General features: G+C 40.0%; 3 protein-coding genes across 4 annotated transcripts; 2 read left to right on the top strand and 1 right to left on the bottom strand.

The window, feature by feature from the left end:
- The first annotated feature begins 415 nt into the window (after window positions 1-415).
- Window positions 416-7,630, top strand: prpf39 (PRP39 pre-mRNA processing factor 39 homolog (yeast)). Of its 2 annotated transcripts, none has more exons than XM_080882021.1 (15): window positions 416-540; window positions 1,816-2,256; window positions 2,556-2,749; window positions 2,885-3,010; window positions 3,196-3,314; window positions 3,450-3,617; window positions 3,995-4,175; window positions 4,597-4,704; window positions 4,795-4,959; window positions 5,432-5,558; window positions 5,698-5,966; window positions 6,109-6,293; window positions 6,408-6,491; window positions 6,781-6,892; window positions 7,004-7,630. In XM_080882021.1, exons 2-15 carry the CDS (start codon window positions 1,848-1,850, stop codon window positions 7,091-7,093), a joined length of 2,337 nt encoding a protein of 778 aa, XP_080738147.1. In that variant the 5' UTR covers window positions 416-540; window positions 1,816-1,847; the 3' UTR covers window positions 7,094-7,630. The 2 variants fall into 2 exon arrangements, with proteins under 2 accessions (XP_080738147.1, XP_080738148.1); XM_080882022.1 differs by having other exon boundaries at window positions 6,408-6,482.
- A 1,490-nt stretch (window positions 7,631-9,120) lies between these two features.
- faua (FAU ubiquitin like and ribosomal protein S30 fusion a) lies at window positions 9,121-10,761 on the top strand. The gene is made up of 5 exons (XM_080883538.1): window positions 9,121-9,196; window positions 9,879-9,960; window positions 10,049-10,193; window positions 10,348-10,403; window positions 10,539-10,761. Exons 2-5 carry the CDS (start codon window positions 9,886-9,888, stop codon window positions 10,662-10,664), a joined length of 402 nt encoding a protein of 133 aa, XP_080739664.1. The 5' UTR covers window positions 9,121-9,196; window positions 9,879-9,885; the 3' UTR covers window positions 10,665-10,761.
- Window positions 10,762-11,213: 452 nt separating this feature from the next.
- On the bottom strand, window positions 11,214-13,367 carry fkbp3 (FKBP prolyl isomerase 3). Its single transcript, XM_080883537.1, has 7 exons — window positions 13,211-13,367; window positions 12,842-12,943; window positions 12,664-12,765; window positions 12,161-12,296; window positions 11,937-12,004; window positions 11,766-11,863; window positions 11,214-11,537 (listed from the first exon to the last, which is right to left on the bottom strand). The coding sequence occupies exons 1-7, from the start codon at window positions 13,313-13,315 to the stop codon at window positions 11,483-11,485; spliced, it is 666 nt and encodes a 221-aa protein (XP_080739663.1). The 5' UTR covers window positions 13,316-13,367; the 3' UTR covers window positions 11,214-11,482.
- Window positions 13,368-17,783: the final 4,416 nt, after the last annotated feature.

A 17,783-nucleotide genomic window follows, 5' to 3' on the forward strand; every position in this document is an offset into this window, starting at 1 on the left:
ATTTATTGTATGGAAGTATAAAGTGGTATAAAGCTTGGTTGATTGTAAATGTTTGTTTTTTTATTAATAAAAGTAAAGAGTGTTACTTTCAAAAAAATTCAATGCAGTGTAACGTATTGTACAAAAGCCACAGAAGATTTAGAGCTCACGTTTAATATTGCGTCATTCGGTTTAAAAGCGGTTGAATTCTTGTGTCAGTGTGTGTACACTAAAATATGTAGGGTTTATATGCAGCACTTTTAACAAACACTGCAACTGCAGGAAATGTATTTATTTATTTCATTACTTCTGGAGGAATTCACAAAAGCTATGGGCTAACTTCAAAATATTGTTTCTGCATTTTAATTTCATCATAAAATGTAAATTGGCAAGACATCAAGAACAACGAATAGCGCGCCGTCGCTGGTGGGTGGTAGTTCGACTGGGCATGCGTACACTGTCCCTCTCATCTTCCTCCAACTTAAGAATGGTATACGAAACGCGGCCGGTCGCAATAGTGTAGATAAAGTGAATTCAAAAGCTGCACTCAAGTCCACGGGGGTAAGTAAATTGACGCAACAGATACGGATAAGATTCTTAAACGTATTTTTATTTGTTGATTTGGTTTTATCTGGTTAGTAACGAATTTAACAATCGCTAGTGGCGAAATGGGTAACATTAGCCTGTTAGCTAACGTGCTGCTGTTAGCTAACTGCTACCGACTATTTCCTGGAGGCCTAAGCAAAGGCTGTACATGTAAATGTCCTAGTTACGATGTATGTAACAGTTTCCTATTCGCTATTCTGTAAACGTTGCTATCAACGTAAAGAATCGATGAAAAATGTAGATACTTAATTAAAGACGAATAGTTTGTGTTGGACCGTACTAAGCAAGCGCGTACACGAAACATGCCTCGACCTCTACTATTATACTTATTTGAGATAGACGGGCGCCAGGCCTAACTTCTGATTGAACTTTGATCATGGAAAAGACCTCCCGGCAACAACAAGGCCTCGAGGAGCAAACAAAGCTAAAGCTACTCGTTTTTTAAAGGAAATATTGCATTTAAAAAAAAAAAAAAATCCCCAAAGTAAAATTAAAAAAGAAAACAACTTTAGTATTAAGGTAGCTAAGCGAGAAGCTAAGAGTAAGCAACCGAGTACGCGGAATTATTTTTAGTAGTTAAATTAGGGCTGAAGCTTAAACTGGCACTGGTTTAATGTTAGAACAAGGAAGTATCCTGTTGCTTTAGCGGCTGTTTTTACTAGGGTTGACCCCTTTAGGCGTAAAGGAAGTAAAATAAAAAAAAATAGTTTGAAACGAAAAACATGCGTCGTGTTGCGTCAGATTTATAAGTATCATTTTAAGTAGTGAAGGTTCATGGCAAGTTTAAAATACAGCACGTTGTCAATAGTTGTGGAAAATTCTTTGTCAGAACTAAACTGGCTTAAATTGTGAGTTGAAAGTAATTTCTTGTTTGTAGATATTTTACCTATAACTGCAGTTCACACTTGGATATTTCTTACTTGTTTATTTTAGGCACCAAGTTCCTTATTATAATTGTACTTGACATTGTTTTTGTGCTGTCCTGACTAGTATCATTAAGTGCGTATTTTTAAAGAAATTATTGGAAACTCAGTGGATGTTTTTATTTATTGATTTATTTAAATGGTGGGAATACTTTAGCTTATTTCAGAGCTAGTTTTCTTAGTTTTTTTTTTTTTGTTAAGTTGTACAAACCATTAATATTTCAGTAAACTGTAATAGTATTCGGTGTGTGGAAAAATCTATTTTCTTTTTCCTGAGTTTGTCTTTACTTTTTTTCTGTCCCAACAGACCTGAAAATCTCAGAGGGTACATTTCCTGGAATGCTGGATACTGAGTCCCCTGCCATGGAGAGCAATGGGGATGCCTTTCTTCCAGACCTTCCTGTCGTAGGCCAAGCGACTGACTGGTCAGTAGACCAGGTTGCTCCAGAGCCTCTCTCCAATGTCTTGCCTGAGGATTCAGATGTGTCTCAGGATGCCATGGGACAAGAGCAACAACCGGGTCAGCAAATGAATTCCACAGATCTGGGATCTGTGGAGAAGGCTGTGGAACAATTTCAACTTGCCAATGCTCAGCTCTTCCAAGAACACCCACCTCCACCACCGCCACCTCCTCCCCCTCCACAGCCCACAGAAGATGCACAGCAAGCAACAGAACCTGTAGGGTCTGAGCCTTGCAGCCAGGACATGAATATTGAGTCTGAATCCATTGGACAGACTGACAGTCAAGGTAACTTAAAACTTGTTTTTCAGTTGGCTCAATTGATTTAATAATAAATGCTTAGTCATGAAGTTGACTCTGGTCCAATTGTTAGTGTAACGTCGTAAGATTTAGCTAGTTTTCAACAAGCAACCAAGAAAGGTACTGTGTAGAATCAGCATAGTGTCTCTCTCTATTTTTTTCTGTCGGTGCTTACAGTAACTAATTTATTGAAAAGAAAACTGTCAACAAATGACACATTATGCACAAATCATAAACTGTAATTTTGTAGTTAAACTCACTTGATGATTCCTTGTCAACTTCTCTAGATGGGACAGAGGCTACACAGGTGGCAGAGGATGGCATGGAGCTAGAAGACCCATCCAAAGAAACAACAGAAGAAGCAGCTGTTCCTACAGATCCTGAACTGCCCTCAGAGTTTGAAAAGCTTTTTAAGGGAGTTGAGGAAAACCCAGAAGATTTCAATGCGTGGGTCTATCTGCTGCAGTATGTAGAACAAGAGGTAAACAGAAGGCACACACATTTACAAAACTGAGTGAAAATATATTCTTGTCCAATAAATTTGAACAGAAATTACTTGTAATGCTAAAAAGAGGTGGTTAAATTGTTGCAATTTGGTCTTTCTGCTTCTTTACAGAATGTCCTTACAGCAGTGAGGAAGGCATTTGATGTGTTTTTCCTACGTTACCCCTACTGCTATGGCTACTGGAAGAAGTATGCAGATATTGAGAAAAAGCATGGCAATGTACAAGTTGCAGAAGAAGTAAGTATGCCTCTTGTACTTTTGTACACGTGTTGCTTTTTTTTTTTTTTTTTTTTAACTTGGTGTGCCTGCTTTTCTGTGTCATCAATAACTGACCAGCTAGAATAATCTGTTAAGAACCAAAATTTGGGGCATAAAAACTCAGACTTTTATGAACAAACTCATTTTATTTATTTTTTTCCAAGGTGTACAGAAGAGGTTTGCAGGTCATCCCTCTCAGTGTCGACCTGTGGATCCACTATTTGACCTTCATCAAAGAGAATTCTGATCCTAATGACCCAGAGACTGAGGGGCGCATTCGAGCGTGAGTAAAGTCTTTATTTATATATATATATATAGACACACACACACACACTCTACTGTTTTACTTTCTTCTCAAATGTTAATGAGTTAATGAGACATTTCATGAATCTTTTTTCCTTTTTTGTTTTCCTATTAGCTCCTATGAGCATGCAGTGCTTGCAGCAGGCACTGACTTTCGCTCAGACCGTTTGTGGGAATCCTTCATAAACTGGGAGACAGAGCAGCAGAAGTTGGGTAACGTCACCGCCATCTATGACCGCATCTTGGGCATTCCAACCCAGCTGTATTCCCAGCACTTCCAGAGGTACAGTAAAAGAACAGTTTCCAGATTTGTTTGAAAGTTTGCATTCACTTGAGGAGTGTGTTATTAAAATCATCATAAAAGGCAAATATAAAGTTTTTAAAATTATAAAGTTTTTAAAATTACAAAGCCCCAAACCCAGTGATGGACATATCCTGTTCTGCAGTCTTGAAATGTTTGTTTTGGAACTGCACAAATAATAGTTTCTACCTCTGCCCATGGTCTGCTTGGTTGGTTTTGCTTAATCTTCCATCTTGAACAGCTTAACTGAAAGTTGATTTCATGCTTTGGTAAAGGAATAAATAGTCATGGTGCAAATCATTTTGAAAATTATAACGTATGAAAGAGCTGTGCACTGACATTTTCTTTTCTCTCTGCAGGTTCAAAGACCATGTGCAGACTAATCACCCCAGGCACTTCTTGTCAGAAGAGGAGTTTGTCCAGCTAAGGCTCGAGCTCTCTAAAGCCAGCCTGTCGGGAATGGTTGGTGACAGTGGAGAGTCACAAGTTGCTCAGGAGGAGCTTCCACCTGGTACAGAGGATCTTGCGGATCCTGCTAAGGTAAAACCTTCTCTGCCAATCCCGTAGGGGAAAAAAATTTATAAAATTGCTGCTTGCAGGGTTAGCAGGAGCTTGGATGTTATCCATGATGAAAGGGAAAAGATAATTTGCCTAGGTTTGAAGAGGTGTCTTTATGTCAGCAGCCAGGCCAATCAATGCCAGGTGGGATTCACGTTGGTATCCAGTCAGGGACTCGCCCTAAAACTTACAGGATCACCCGGGGCCCGTTGATCCCAGCACCTATACCCAGTGGCTGATATGCAGGGTGCATAAATACTTCTCCCCTCTGCAGGCTTCTTATCTCTGGTGATGTAAATCGTTGGCTGCAGGAATAGAAGTTTTTACATCAAGTGGAGAATGTGATACGGAGAAGCACAAATAAGGGTGCTAACCTTGTTTTTGTCTGTGTGTTTGTATGTAGAGAGTGACGGAGATTGAGAACATGCGCCACAAGGTGATTGAGGTGCGGCAGGAAGTTTTCAACCACAATGAACACGAAGTCAGCAAGCGCTGGGCCTTTGAAGAAGGGGTGGGTCTTGTTTTTTTTTCCCTTACTGATGTTTTATTCTTTCAGTCCCCCCCTCATTACTATCAAACTAATCAATTTGTGTTTCTTTAGATTAAGAGACCGTACTTCCACGTCAAAGCCTTGGAGAAGACTCAACTGAACAACTGGAAGGAGTACTTGGAGTTCGAAATTGAGAATGGGACTCCGGAGCGTGTGGTGGTTCTCTTCGAAAGATGCCTCATCGCCTGCGCTCTCTATGAGGAGTTTTGGATCAAGGTAAAGTGACCTTGAGCCTTTCCGACACTCCTGCTACCTCCCTGCACTTCCCCCATCAACGATGATATCACATCGACACAGTCCTGCACTCTTTGCGTGTAACGTTGATATGTGACTGTATCTGTTGTATTAGGGGATGGCCAGCTTGCCACACAAGATTTGACTGCAGCATATGCCAACTACTACGTTGCATCTTCTTCGTCTCCCACTACCTTACAGAAACTTATCTAATTGGTTCCATGAAGGTGCTGATGGGTTTACACAGAAAATTTCTAAAAACGATCTTGTCAATGAAGAAATTGCCTGTCTGTGAACTCAAAATGTAGTTTAAAAATGTCTTGTCTCTTTTGCCTTTCTTTCTTTCTTTCTTTCTTTCTTTTTTTTTTTTTTTTTTTTTTTTTTTTTTTTTTTTTTTTTTCCTCTGTCCTCTCCTGGCTTTCTTCCAACTTGCTTTCTCTTTTTCACTCTGAAGTATGCAAAATATCTAGAGGGATACAGCACTGAGGGTGTGAGACATGTCTACAAGAAGGCGTGTACCGTCCATCTGCCCAAGAAACCAGCCATCCACCTGCTGTGGGCAGCCTTTGAGGAGCAGCAGGGTGAGTACCTTAGTCAGTCAAAGCAGCATGCAAATTAAATGCAAAAGCAACATAAAGCATGGAGATCATGAATAAGAAACAAATGTGGAAAACTGCTCAGCTGACATTCCTCTTTCTTTTTTCTTCTTTTTTAACCCAGGCAGCATAGAGGAGGCTCAGAGCATCCTGAAGTCCCTGGAGGCATCGATCCCAGGTCTCGCCATGGTGCGCCTTCGGAGGGTCAGCCTGGAGCGTCGCCACGGAAACTTGGAGGAAGCTGAGGCGCTGTTGAGGGAGGCGATGGAGTCTGCGAAGAATGCTACTGAGACATCGTTCTATGCTGTGAAGCTGGCCAGGCAGCTGATGAAGGTGCAGAGGAGTCTGGGCAAGGCGAGGAAGGTGCTTCTGGATGCTATTGAAAAAGACCAGGTGAGAGAGGGTTGACTATATCAGATGGTCAACACATTATAGCATTGGTTGTGTTTCTCTTGCAATGAATTCTGTTCACATAATAAATATAACTGTGTTGCACTAGTTGTCAACTAAATTGTGTGTTTTGTGGTTTTTGTAGACGAGTCCAAAACTGTATCTAAACCTGCTTGAGCTGGAATACAATCGAGATGTGACCCAGAATGAGGCAGAGATCTTGGCTTGTTTTGACCGAGCCCTGAATAGCCCAATGCCTCTTGAATCACGACTCCTCTTTGCCCAGCGCAAAGTCGAGTTTCTTGAAGACTTTGGCAGCGATATTAATGCGTAAGTTGTTTTTAGTGGTAAAGGGAGAAATGAATACATTCATTCTTTGTTTTGTTTGTTTTTTTTTTTGTTTTTTTTTGTAAAGAGTCATGTTTATTCTTTTACATCTTTCAGCCTTGTTGCTGCCTATGAAGAACAACAGAAACTACAAAAAGAAAATGAATCGACAAAGAGGAAGGCCGAGAACGGGTATGACAGGTGGTTAATGAAACGCAGCGTCCATCACATCCCCACAAACACTTTCAGAAAATTTTCACACCCCCTTCTAACAAGGTGTTAGAAAGACACATGTGACGACTACTACTAGTCTATTTTCTAGAGTGTCTTGTATTTCTTGATATCTCAGTGAAGGGCAGATGCATATTCTACATATTGAAAATCTACAAATTGGTTAGAACAACAGTAAAAACAACAAACTTGGCTGTAACTGCTGTTTCATTTGTCAGCTATAAGCTGGATCTTACTAATTTAAACTTTACCTCTCCAGCTCTCAGGAACCTGATGCTAAGAGGCAGCGTGTGGATGACGGCTCTGGTGCTGTAGCAAACATGACTGACATGCAGGCAAATGCCTCTGCCTACAACTATAACTGGTACCAGGTGGGTTACAGATCAGTTACATTTACAGCACTTAGAAATTAGTTTGTCACAAGAAGTATGTGTGGTCAGTTACAGCCCTTCTAACCCCCTCCCCCCCACTTTTCTCTTTAGCAACAGTACGGTGGTTGGGGACAAAACTCCTGGGGGCAATACAACCAGTATGCCCAGTATAACCAGTACTACCCCCCTCCTTCTACATGATGGACAACATAGTGGCCTGACCATCCATTTGACCTTCTTACATCTTGGGACGGGGCTTCTTACCAAGACGTCATGGAGATTTCAAAAAGCTTTGTTCTTTTGTTTTATTTCTTCCCCTTTTCTCTGGTTCACAGTGTGCTAATCAACTTTACCACATATTGTAGCTCTTGATAGAAGTATATTTGGCCCTCTTTAGCAGTTATCAGTTCTTTAATTGCTACAGTCATTCTCTCCAGCACTGGCTTCTTTTTGGGGTTCTTGAATGCATGTTATTTGTTAAGGCAGATTTATTTTTTCCCTGTGTGTCAAAGGCTTTTTCTTTTTGAAATTTCTAGGCCAGATGACTTAGTTTGCTCTCTGTCTTTGTGTTAAAGAACTTGTAAGGGGAAGCTTTCATTAATGTATCTGTCATCATTCTTCCCCCCCAATCACAAAGATTTGTAATAACTCATGGTTATGTTTCCCTAAAGAGCAACAAAGAGTTCCTTGTTTTTTATTTTGACTTGATTTCATAATAAAGAGATTGATATCCTTAAATGTTTTTTGTTTTGTTTTAAATAATTCACAAAGGGCTAGAATGAATATTGTCATTAGCTGTTTAGTTTACACTTTTACTGTCATTCAAAGTAAAACAACTTTTCCTTTCCAATATTCAATAGGCAGGAATGTAATTAAAATATGAAATATATTTGAATAATGGGTTTCCACAAAAGCTGAAATCCCTGACAAGCATTTCTAGATGCTGCACTGAGCCACGGTAACTGAATATAACAGTATACACGGTAACTGCCTTTAAAAACAACAAAAAAACCTTAATTTACATTTTGTTGTTCATTGGCAACTCATTCAATAATTACACTTTACGACAATAATTATGAGTACATTTTATATGAAAACATTTTCACCCACAACATACCCCAATAATGTGCAAAAAGCATTGCTAGTCAAGCTGAAGCTCGAGTGGTTTTTGAAGGATTGAAATTAAACTTTTTTTCCAGCTGTGTTTCAGGCAAAAACTGTCATAGAAGACAAAAATAAAGTTCAGGGGTTTTGAGGTTTGATATGAACATACAAAGTAAGCATAATAGATTTTCTCAAAGATAAATACACATTACATCTAGATATATGACAAAGTTAACATGTAGAACAGTTACAATGTAGTAGGATGAAGAATCTTTTGTGGTAAATATGAGCTCAAAGATAAATGAGATGTTCTCATGCCACTTTTGTGTTTCTGTAAAAATGAAGCTCTAATCTCAGCATCACATGAGCTCTGTACTGGTGCTGCTTCACAGCAAAAAACAAAAAACCCCAAAACCTTCTCAAAAAGTATATCACTGTTTAGCAGTTGGCTGAAATTATACAAATGAACTATCGTTTTGATCCTTATGTGAAAATGAGCCACACTTAAACCACTGAAATCATTGCTGAAGGTAACAGAATATTGTTATTGCCATGGGAGTCACATGCTGACATGCCACCCCAGGACTATTATCCACTCATATTCAAACAAACTTTTTAGTATTTTTTGTAAAGAAATAAACACAAGAATATGACGAGTATATAACCCTCTCCATGTGCAGTCAGTAATACTGAAGTGTAGGAGAAAAAAATAATTAAATGAAACATAATACATAAGACATAATTTGATGTTGGTTGTGGGACATTGGTATAAACCACAAGGACCAGGATTTCGTGAATAATTTAGTGTATATTAATTATATTAATGAGTCAAACAGTTTTAAAAACTTACCCCCCCTCTCCCCCATATTTGTTAATGTTAATTTCAAGAACAAAACTTAACACAACCTTAACAAACAGGACACCGTGAGAATAAACAAACAAAATTTAATAAAATACAAATATCAGTAGAGCAGGCATTTCTGCAAAACATCAAAGAAAATAGATAAATAGAACCTATGAAGATCACATGAACCCGTAAATATAACTGCTATACTAGAACAGATAAATCTGCGACACTACCAAAGTACAAGAGGCGTGGCCACCGCGTCCGATGAGCGTTACGTAAATCCGCACATGCGCTGTGTAGAGCCTTAAACAGTCCTTTTTATGCCTAGCGTTGCACGACTAGCATCAAACGAGGTGAGAGCTGTGCACTTTTAATAAAAATTTCCCAGTTTGGCTTTGTCGTCACATGTTTTATCTTGCGATTGATGCACATATGTCATCCGTAACCATAAGTTTGGCTTTTTATTGACGAGTGAAGGTGTATTTCATATGTTTTTACTGGACTTTTACCATACGCGTGCCCCATGTGGCTAGCTAAGTTAGCATAGCTTTGGCTAGGACCCGGGAGAAGCTTCAGTTCAGCTCCCGGCGGCTGGTAGTGCATTATTTCTCCACAGTTTTAATAAGTTTCAGGTTACCACCGGAGATATTTACTTTGAGGATCATATGTGGGTTTCATATTCTATGAGTATGAAGTATGAAGGCAAAGTGAAGGTTTGGTAGTCGGGATTTGTTATAATAAATTTTAATGCCGCAAGTATGTTTCCGCAATGATCGTCACGGTAGACATTTTTACTTGTCACACCAAGTAAAGCACACAGCATTTTCAAGGGATGCCAGCGTTTTATCAGATGTCCTAATTAGCAGTTATTGTAATTGATGTCAAAGTCCTTGTTATATAGTCAAGTCCAGTAAACATAAAATAGCTATGTTGGTAGTTGGACGTTACAGTTATGCTTTTATATGAAAACTAATAAAAGTTTTATCCATGACTAAAGATGCTTGGCCCTACCTTTTTTTTCTTTTTTTCCCCCAGCATCAAGATGCAGCTTTTCTTACGTGGCCAGAACACTCACACCCTTGAGGTGACTGGAGAGGAGACTGTCGGCCAGATCAAGGTAAAACTTGTACCAGTGTAAAAATTGTACCTTATTAATGGCAATATTGAATAAAGGATTATTATGAGAAAACCTGTTTGTGTCCCAGGCTCATGTCCAGGCTCTGGAAGGTCTCCTGGTTGAGGATCAGGTGCTGCTGCTTGCTGGGTGCCCTCTGGAGAATGATGCCTCTCTGGTGTCTTGCGGTGTCTCCGAGCACTGCACCCTGGAGGTAGCTGGCAGACTTCTGGGAGGTATGTGTGCATGACATGTAGCTATTCACATATTTGAATGTTTGTTTTCTTCGGGACTTCAAAACTTGGCACACCGAGGATGGCACTAATATAGTTTGTCTTAACAAAACCACCTTGATAGCATGATCTTTGTTTCTCTCTTTCACTTTACCAGGTAAGGTTCACGGCTCTCTGGCCCGTGCTGGAAAAGTGCGGGGACAGACTCCCAAAGTAAGTGTAACCTCACCTCTTCTTCTTCTTCTTCAAAAAAAAATTCTGGGGGGACTCTGCCTTCAGCTATACTACAGACTACATCTGCTTTTACTTCACTTTTACAATGATGCCAATCCACTTATTTTTCTTCAGGTTGATAAGCAGGAGAAGAAGAAGAAGAAGACTGGCCGTGCTAAGCGCCGCATCCAGTACAACAGGCGCTTTGTGAATGTCGTTCCCACCTTCGGAAAGAAGAAGGGACCCAATGCCAACTCTTAAGTGGTTCACGGCCCCAAAGGAGAAACCGCATCATCACCTGTCAGTTTTTACCAAGTTAAATGTCATCCTGTACAAAATAAAAACAATTTTGACTTGGTCTAGATGAGTGATTTGTCCTGCAATGTAAATCTAGATCTTTAGCAAATAATCTTTGCGGTTTCTTAATAAAGACAATTGTCCTGTATTTGAGCCAAAGTTCATCTGTCTCTAGGAATTAATGCTAGCTAAAATTGGCAAATTTAGCTTTGAAGCTAAACTTCAGACACTGGATGCTTAGACCCTAAAGACGTGCATCACTGTACATGGAATGCCTTAGTTTACATATTTAGAATGGTCTCGCACCTTATCGGTGCGACACAAAGTCTTGTATTTACAACTTATTAAAATCTTCCAGGAACAACAATTAGTAGTTGGCATAAAACTACTGGGAGGTTTTAGTACTTCGTACACCACACAAACTAGTTCTCTTAATACAGTTGACTTCAGGCTAAAGAACACGATGTAGACAGGTGCAATCTGTACAGTGACTGGTTAACTGAAATGAACAAATTTGGGGAAAATGATTTATTTCTGACATTGTACATGCAAAAGAACAAAAAGATAACATTTCACAGTCTCTTATATGTACATTATTAACAAGCCATTCCATGTTGTCCAAATCAAAAATTTTTTTTAAAATCCAATTGGTATATGTGTAATGCTATGCTAAAGCACAGGCATCCCAGGAATATTGCAATCCAAGACGCATGCTGATATCCCCCTCTACCTCAAGGCCTTTAATTAGGTGGGAATTCTTGAAATGTAGTGCATGCTTTGGGCTAATCCACAGACACCAGCTCGACCTCGAAAATCAGCTTTGCGTTGGGTGGAATTCTGGGAGAGGTAGAGTTAAGGAAAATTGGCTTTCATTTAATTATGTTAGTGTAAAACAATAAAGGAGGACAGTTATAAGCAAGAATCAAGCCACATTACAAGCTGAGCTCTGACCTTACGTGCAGACAGCTCGTGTAGTTTCATCACATCCCTTTAGAAATATTTCGATATTTATGAAACATGCACGCAGGGTACAAAATACCAAAGAGGGGAGGGAAAAAAGGATACTTGGACTCAGGGACGCCCTTCTTTCCATAAGCCCATTCAGGGTCAATCTCCAATCGAGCAGTTTCACCCTTGCTCATTGTCAGCAGGGCCTCATCCCACTGTGATGATTACAGACATTAGACATAGAAATAAAAGTTCAGAAAACTAAATGACAACAGCAGAGCAACTTACTCCTCTGATGACTTTGCCCAAGCCGACTTTGAAGCTGAGTGGTTTGGCCTGTTTCTTCTTTTTCGCCCCTGCAGATCGAAGACAACAAGGACAGATTCTTCATCGCTACATAGAGATTTGATCTACATAACTAAAAAGTACAAATTACTTAGTTTAACATTTTCAATAATGCAAAAGCACGACTAGCGACAGAGCATCACCTTACGAGTGCGATGCAGTCATACCTGTGGGAACATTGGTGTCAAAGACAGTCCCATCCTCTAAGGTTCCGGTGTACCAGCAGCTCACAGTGTCGCCCTTCTTTGGGAAGTTTGTCTTGTCGCCTTTTTTCAGCACTGATTTGGTGTACTTTGGAGGACCCTGAGAGAAGTAATGAAGCAGTAGTCAATAAATGTGAATAATCGCTGAGTGCTCACCAGAATCGGCCTTTTGTACTTTAGCATACAATGAAAAAATATTTCCCAATTCACATTATTATTACAGCATTTTTGAGTCTTCGTGAGTACACCTGAATTCTTCACTCCAGTAACCATAATCTACACAACCAAAATCTGCACGCCCCCCCATTAACCAACATTGAGCATCAGTATCATGCACGTGGTTATAATACACTTATCCCCATGTGGGATATGCGAATGGACAAAAGAAATTACAACATATTATAGGTCTCCTTCTTTATATAAATGATGATATTAAAAAGTTGATATTTGATGGTGTGGATCAGTACCTCATCCACAACTTCTGTCTTGACATCTTTGGGTTTTTCTTCGACTTTCACAGCTTTAACCTTCTCCGTCACTTCTTCCACTGCTTCTGTGCCTTTAAACCTCTGCAAATCACACGTTTACACATTTTATGTTCGTTATCAAGGTTCATCATCGAGGCGGATGACAATCGTGACTTACTTTGCTCTCGAAGAGCTGATCGTAGGCGATAATCAGTTGCTCTTTCTTTGCAGTTTTGGCAACATTTTTGATGTTTCCGAGCAGCTTGTGCTCGTTGAGGAACTGAAATAACAACAAACGAACAGAAGGAGAAAGTTTAACTCGTTTGCGCTCAAGCCACGAGGAGCTGCGCAGGTCAAAGCCTAAGAGAAGCTGTTTGCATTCGTATTAATGTGCAGATAGTGCTGAACATTGTGCTCTGCTGTGCTGAAGCAAAGCATCCCATCGGAGCTAGCCGTGCTGCATGCTGCACTTCACAGTGAGAATTCAAACCGGTAACCTGCAGATATCCCAACCGGAATCCCGAGGAGACTAAAGGGAGAAACATACCGAGTGGGCCGCATTGTCCTGCAGGAACTTTATTATGTCTTTTTTGGACAAATCATCACTTTTGAGCTGCTCATCGCTCCATTCCCGTGTGGGCTCAGCCGCCATTTTGAGAGGCGAACTAGTGAACTTTGACCTCCGTGCGCAATATAAAACCGCGTTTTAACGTTTTCACACCAAATTACAATGAAAAAATTTTAATTCTATTTTTAAATGTATTCTTATTTTTTCCCGGATGACCTTTATTGCGAGTGCACGATAAGAAATGCGTTTCTGCACATTTTGCCGTGAAACGCGGAATAAAAGTTTAATGAAGAAATATAAGATACATTTGTATTGCTTATATTATCATCATATATATTAATATATATATTATATAGCCTCTCGCCCTGTGACAGCTGGGATAGGCTCCAGCGCCCCCCGCGACCCTGAAAAGGAGAAGCGGAAGCGAATGGGTGGATGGATATATTATATAGCGCAATATTGAAATAACTGCCTGATGTGTATACCGCCGTCTAGTGGACAACTAACTGTCCAATAGATATGACAGCAGTTACACACGTGACTTCTATCAAGATAACTAAAGCACTTATCTAATATATCCAGTTACACCGAGAACAAACTGTGTCTCCTCCACACAATAACATTAACAAGAGAATGCACACAGATCACTTCCTGCATGCATAGTTCATTTGGGCGTGTTAAGCATTTCTTTTTTAAATCTTTTGACCGTCTGCAGTGGAAGAGATGCAACACAGTCTACAGAGCAACACATCTATTGAATACCCCACTTAAACTTCCTGTGCATTGGGACTCTTCTTCCTCCGTATTTTTCAGGGGGATTGATGTCATTTGCTTCCATTTTCAAAGTAGCTCCCCCCGAATAGCCGGAGCCACTAAATGTAGGCTTGTGGGAAACAGGTTTCCTTTATCTGTTTATCTGTCTCCATATTGGCTACTTTAAAGACAACAACTGCTCTTCCTGCTGTCTCATTACAGTGTTATGCTCCTGGGAGCATTTTACCGGCATGGTTCAGGTCACCTGTCCCTGTAGAGAGAATGGCCACTACAAGTCAATGTAAAGTTGTTCTGAATGGTCCCTGTTATCCTCTAATGATGGAAGTGTTCTTTCATTTCAGGATGACCAGTTTGATAAGTATGAAAATGATGTATATTTCATACTGTGGTCATCCATGGTTGGACAGCACTCTGCTTCGCCATGAAAACATCAAAAGAGGAGTGTTCTGTTTTTTGGAAGACTGGTGCTCCTTATCTTATGTGTTCACGTTTCACAGGTTAAACCAATGTAATTAAGACGAGTGCAGCAATATAGACAAGTAGCCACAAGTAAAGAACATTTGATATGTTCTGGTTATGGTCTTTATCTTGTAGGTGCTCTCAGTCTAACTACACACTTCCCAACCAGGCACAGGGTTATCCCACATAAGGACTTAGATGTGATGTTTGTGATGTCTCTCTCAGAGCGAACACGCCGACCTCATCTATTACACCCTGTCCGTACGCCTCGAAATCACCTTCACCGACAGTGAGAGCGCAGCTTCAAAAGGCCTCACACGTGTCCCGTGACTGTCCTCGCTATCTCCTATTTATCAACAGCCTCGAAAAGCAGCGAGATGATAACGATTTTCCACCGCTACATTCAGCTGGAGAGCAGGGTTGCGAAGAGTCTTTACCCTGGTTGGTTTCCTGGCAACAAGAGGGACACTGGATGAAAAGCTCACAAGGAAGAGGAGAGGGATAATTATCTCTTTAGAGGAAATCTCTCAGGTCTCATTCCTTCTCCTTTATTGCCCGGGAGGGAAGGATTGTTACAATAGTGCAAACTGCAGAGATAAGTTGGCATAAAGAAAAAGAAAGGAAATCTGTAAAAAAGGAGGAAAATCCAGAATAAATTGAGCTTACTTGCCTCCTGATACTGTGTGTTTAAAAAATAAATACATTTTTATTTCCTTAAATGAGCTCACATATCAAGTGAGGGAGGAATTTAATTTGATGCAGCTCCTGAGAGCTCTTCACATCTACAGGTTATAGAGACAAGCGATACACACTGTGGATAATGCCCCTCAGCACGGAGATTACAAACAATATAATCCTGCAGTAATATTTGCAGAAGTGTGTCCTTAGTTAAACTCCCTCTAACACTTGTTCTGTCAGATTTGGAACAGCTTTATCTTTGAATGTCGCCTCTTTTCTTTTCTATTTTCTTTTGTCTATTATGACATGAAATTGATTAGAAATGCTGCCAACAATGATTGATTAATTAATTATTTTCATGATTTTGAATGTAAGAGCTACATAAGCTTAAAGGCCCATTTTCAGGATCCACTACCATCCTGTAATGGCTACACAGCAGTGGCATGGTGTGCAATGCCAGTTAGTCACGTTACAAGGTGCACTACTCAGTGAAGCCTTTGTGAGCTCAGTTATATCCTAAAAAAACATGCTTTTTTTTCTGAACTTGTCAAGTGTTCTTGTTTTAAGAAATAAAAGCTTTTCGATGCTGGAAATTGCTGAAAAATGGAAGATGTCATTCAACTGTGCGTTATATTCCCTTACAGAACAGCGCGAACCGGCTCGTACAGGTGTTATTTAATAAAGGTGACAGCTGGGGACCTGTGAGATGTCTGTTTCCTAAGCTAGAGATTAATATATGCTTGTCCTCCTGCTCAGGTTTCGTTCCAGGGTCTAACATTTTCCGTTTGAGTCTGAACTGGAGCAAGTTTACACTTGTTCTCCTAGAGGGAGTAGAACACACTATTGCGTGAATTTCTTTCCCTTTTTTGACAGTTTCCTACAGAGAAAAGCCTTTGTTTCTGGGAACAAGTACATTCTGACGAGTTTTAGAAGGAAGTTCCTTTTTTGTTGGTTTTATTGAGAGTACAACCCAAACCATAAAGACTGCAGCAGAATTTTTGCTTCTTTCATCAGACCAGTTTTCAGCTCTCGTAATTTTTTTAAAAGGATGTCACATGGGATGCTTTCTTTCACATTAGTTAACACAAAAAAATCTATTATGCCAACAGAGCACTTCACTCTAAGACTGCAGGCTTACTTGGAGTTGCAAGAGTTTCCAAAAGTGGAATGAGAGCAAGAGTGTTGAGTTATTAGTCAAACAATCCAAAACTGTACCTTTATTTTGCAAATAAAGGTACAGTTTTGGATTGTTTTGGGGGCAGCTGTGGGTCAGGAGGTGGAGCAGCCTGTCCGTCCATTATCTTCCACTCATATAATTCAGGGTCACTTGAGGGCTGGAGCCTGTCCTAGCTACTATAGGGCGAGAGAGAGGTACAGCAGGTTAAAAGTTTGGTGGTTTGATCACTGGCTGCTCTAGTATGCACTCCCAAAACATCTTTGGTCATGGTGGTGAACCCTGAGTCGCTCCCTAAGCATTCACTGGAGTGTGAATGTTAGATAGAAAGCTTGTATATAGTGCTTAGAGTGCTTGTTAGTTATTACTAATCCCTGGCTCTCTTTCACAGTGTATCCTCTGTCCTTCCCTCACCCCCAACTGCTTGTGGCAGATGGCCACCATTCCTTGAGCCTGGTTCTGCTGCAGGTTTCTTCCTATTAAAAAAGGGAGTTTTTCCTTCCCACTGTTGCCAAGTGCTTGCTTGAGGATACTATTGTTGTAATTTGGGACTATATGAATAAAACTGAACTAAATTGATTGAATTGCTCAAGCAGAGTAGTAAAGCTATATAAGAACCAGCCCATTTACCATTTACCAAAATTATTACATGACAGAGAGCCCAGGAGTTTGAAGGCATTTTAAAAAGTAATGAGATTCAGACATATTGTAGGTTCAAATTTTAAATACAATTATAGCAGAGTTACGTTAACTCTTTGGCCACAGAGACACTTAAATGGATGGGTGACAGATGCATCTTATCTGCTAGGACAAGATGCAAAACACCAAATCTGTCTAACGGTTCAGTCTGACTGTAGTTCCAGCATTGAACCTCAAGGGGTCACTATGGGCATAGTGTTGATATGGCGAGGCAGATTTATCTCCACATTTACAAAAAATAAATAAATAAAAAGGTAGTTTCTGGATATAAGGTTTATAATGAGTCTTGGCAGGAGGGAAAACGATTCAGCCAGTTGAAAAGCACAACAATAATAAGTGCCATAAAAAAGTGTAAATAAGTAACATAGTGAGGGGAAAACAGTGCAACAGAGTCAACAAATCACTGTCTGGCTGGATGGTGTTCATTCTCTGTTTGTGTTATAAATGCCTGATGTTGATGTTTTGCTTGTTTTTGTTTTATCACGGGGTCAGTTTAATATGTGGAATTTCTTTCAGTAATAATGCGATGAGAGAGAGACGAGAGGAGTTAGGTCGAGCAGGGAGTCATTTGTTTGTATCTACAGTGTAATAACTTACATAAGTGCGCTCAGATAATTAATCACACTTCACCTTCGCTGCCAGTCATCCATCCCTGCACGAGCCAAGCGGCCAGAGTGCAGCTCCTCTGCTAAAGTATTACTTTTCTCTCCCCCCCTTTTCTCCTACTTATACCAACAGAATTAAAGGCTTTCGTAATGGAAATCATCC

Source organism: Rhamphochromis sp. 'chilingali' (assembly GCF_963969265.1).
Source record: "Rhamphochromis sp. 'chilingali' genome assembly, chromosome: 5".
NCBI lineage: Eukaryota > Metazoa > Chordata > Actinopteri > Cichliformes > Cichlidae > Rhamphochromis > Rhamphochromis sp. 'chilingali'.

Excerpts from the sequence above, each read along its gene's own strand:
- prpf39 (XM_080882021.1), top strand. The coding sequence starts at position 1,848 with ATGCTGGATACTGAGTCCCCTGCCATGGAGAGCAATGGGGATGCCTTT. Across the intron at positions 4,176-4,596 it reads ATCTTGCGGATCCTGCTAAG|AGAGTGACGGAGATTGAGAA; the intron begins GTAAAACCTTCT and ends GTTTGTATGTAG. Across the intron at positions 6,294-6,407 it reads TTTGGCAGCGATATTAATGC|CCTTGTTGCTGCCTATGAAG; the intron begins GTAAGTTGTTTT and ends TACATCTTTCAG.
- faua (XM_080883538.1), top strand. The coding sequence starts at position 9,886 with ATGCAGCTTTTCTTACGTGGCCAGAACACTCACACCCTTGAGGTGACT. Across the intron at positions 9,961-10,048 it reads AGACTGTCGGCCAGATCAAG|GCTCATGTCCAGGCTCTGGA; the intron begins GTAAAACTTGTA and ends TTTGTGTCCCAG. Across the intron at positions 10,194-10,347 it reads AGCTGGCAGACTTCTGGGAG|GTAAGGTTCACGGCTCTCTG; the intron begins GTATGTGTGCAT and ends TCACTTTACCAG.
- fkbp3 (XM_080883537.1), bottom strand. The coding sequence starts at position 13,315 with ATGGCGGCTGAGCCCACACGGGAATGGAGCGATGAGCAGCTCAAAAGT. Across the intron at positions 12,297-12,663 it reads AGACAGAAGTTGTGGATGAG|GGTCCTCCAAAGTACACCAA; the intron begins GTACTGATCCAC and ends TACTTCTCTCAG. Across the intron at positions 12,005-12,160 it reads TGACACCAATGTTCCCACAG|GGGCGAAAAAGAAGAAACAG; the intron begins GTATGACTGCAT and ends TTCGATCTGCAG.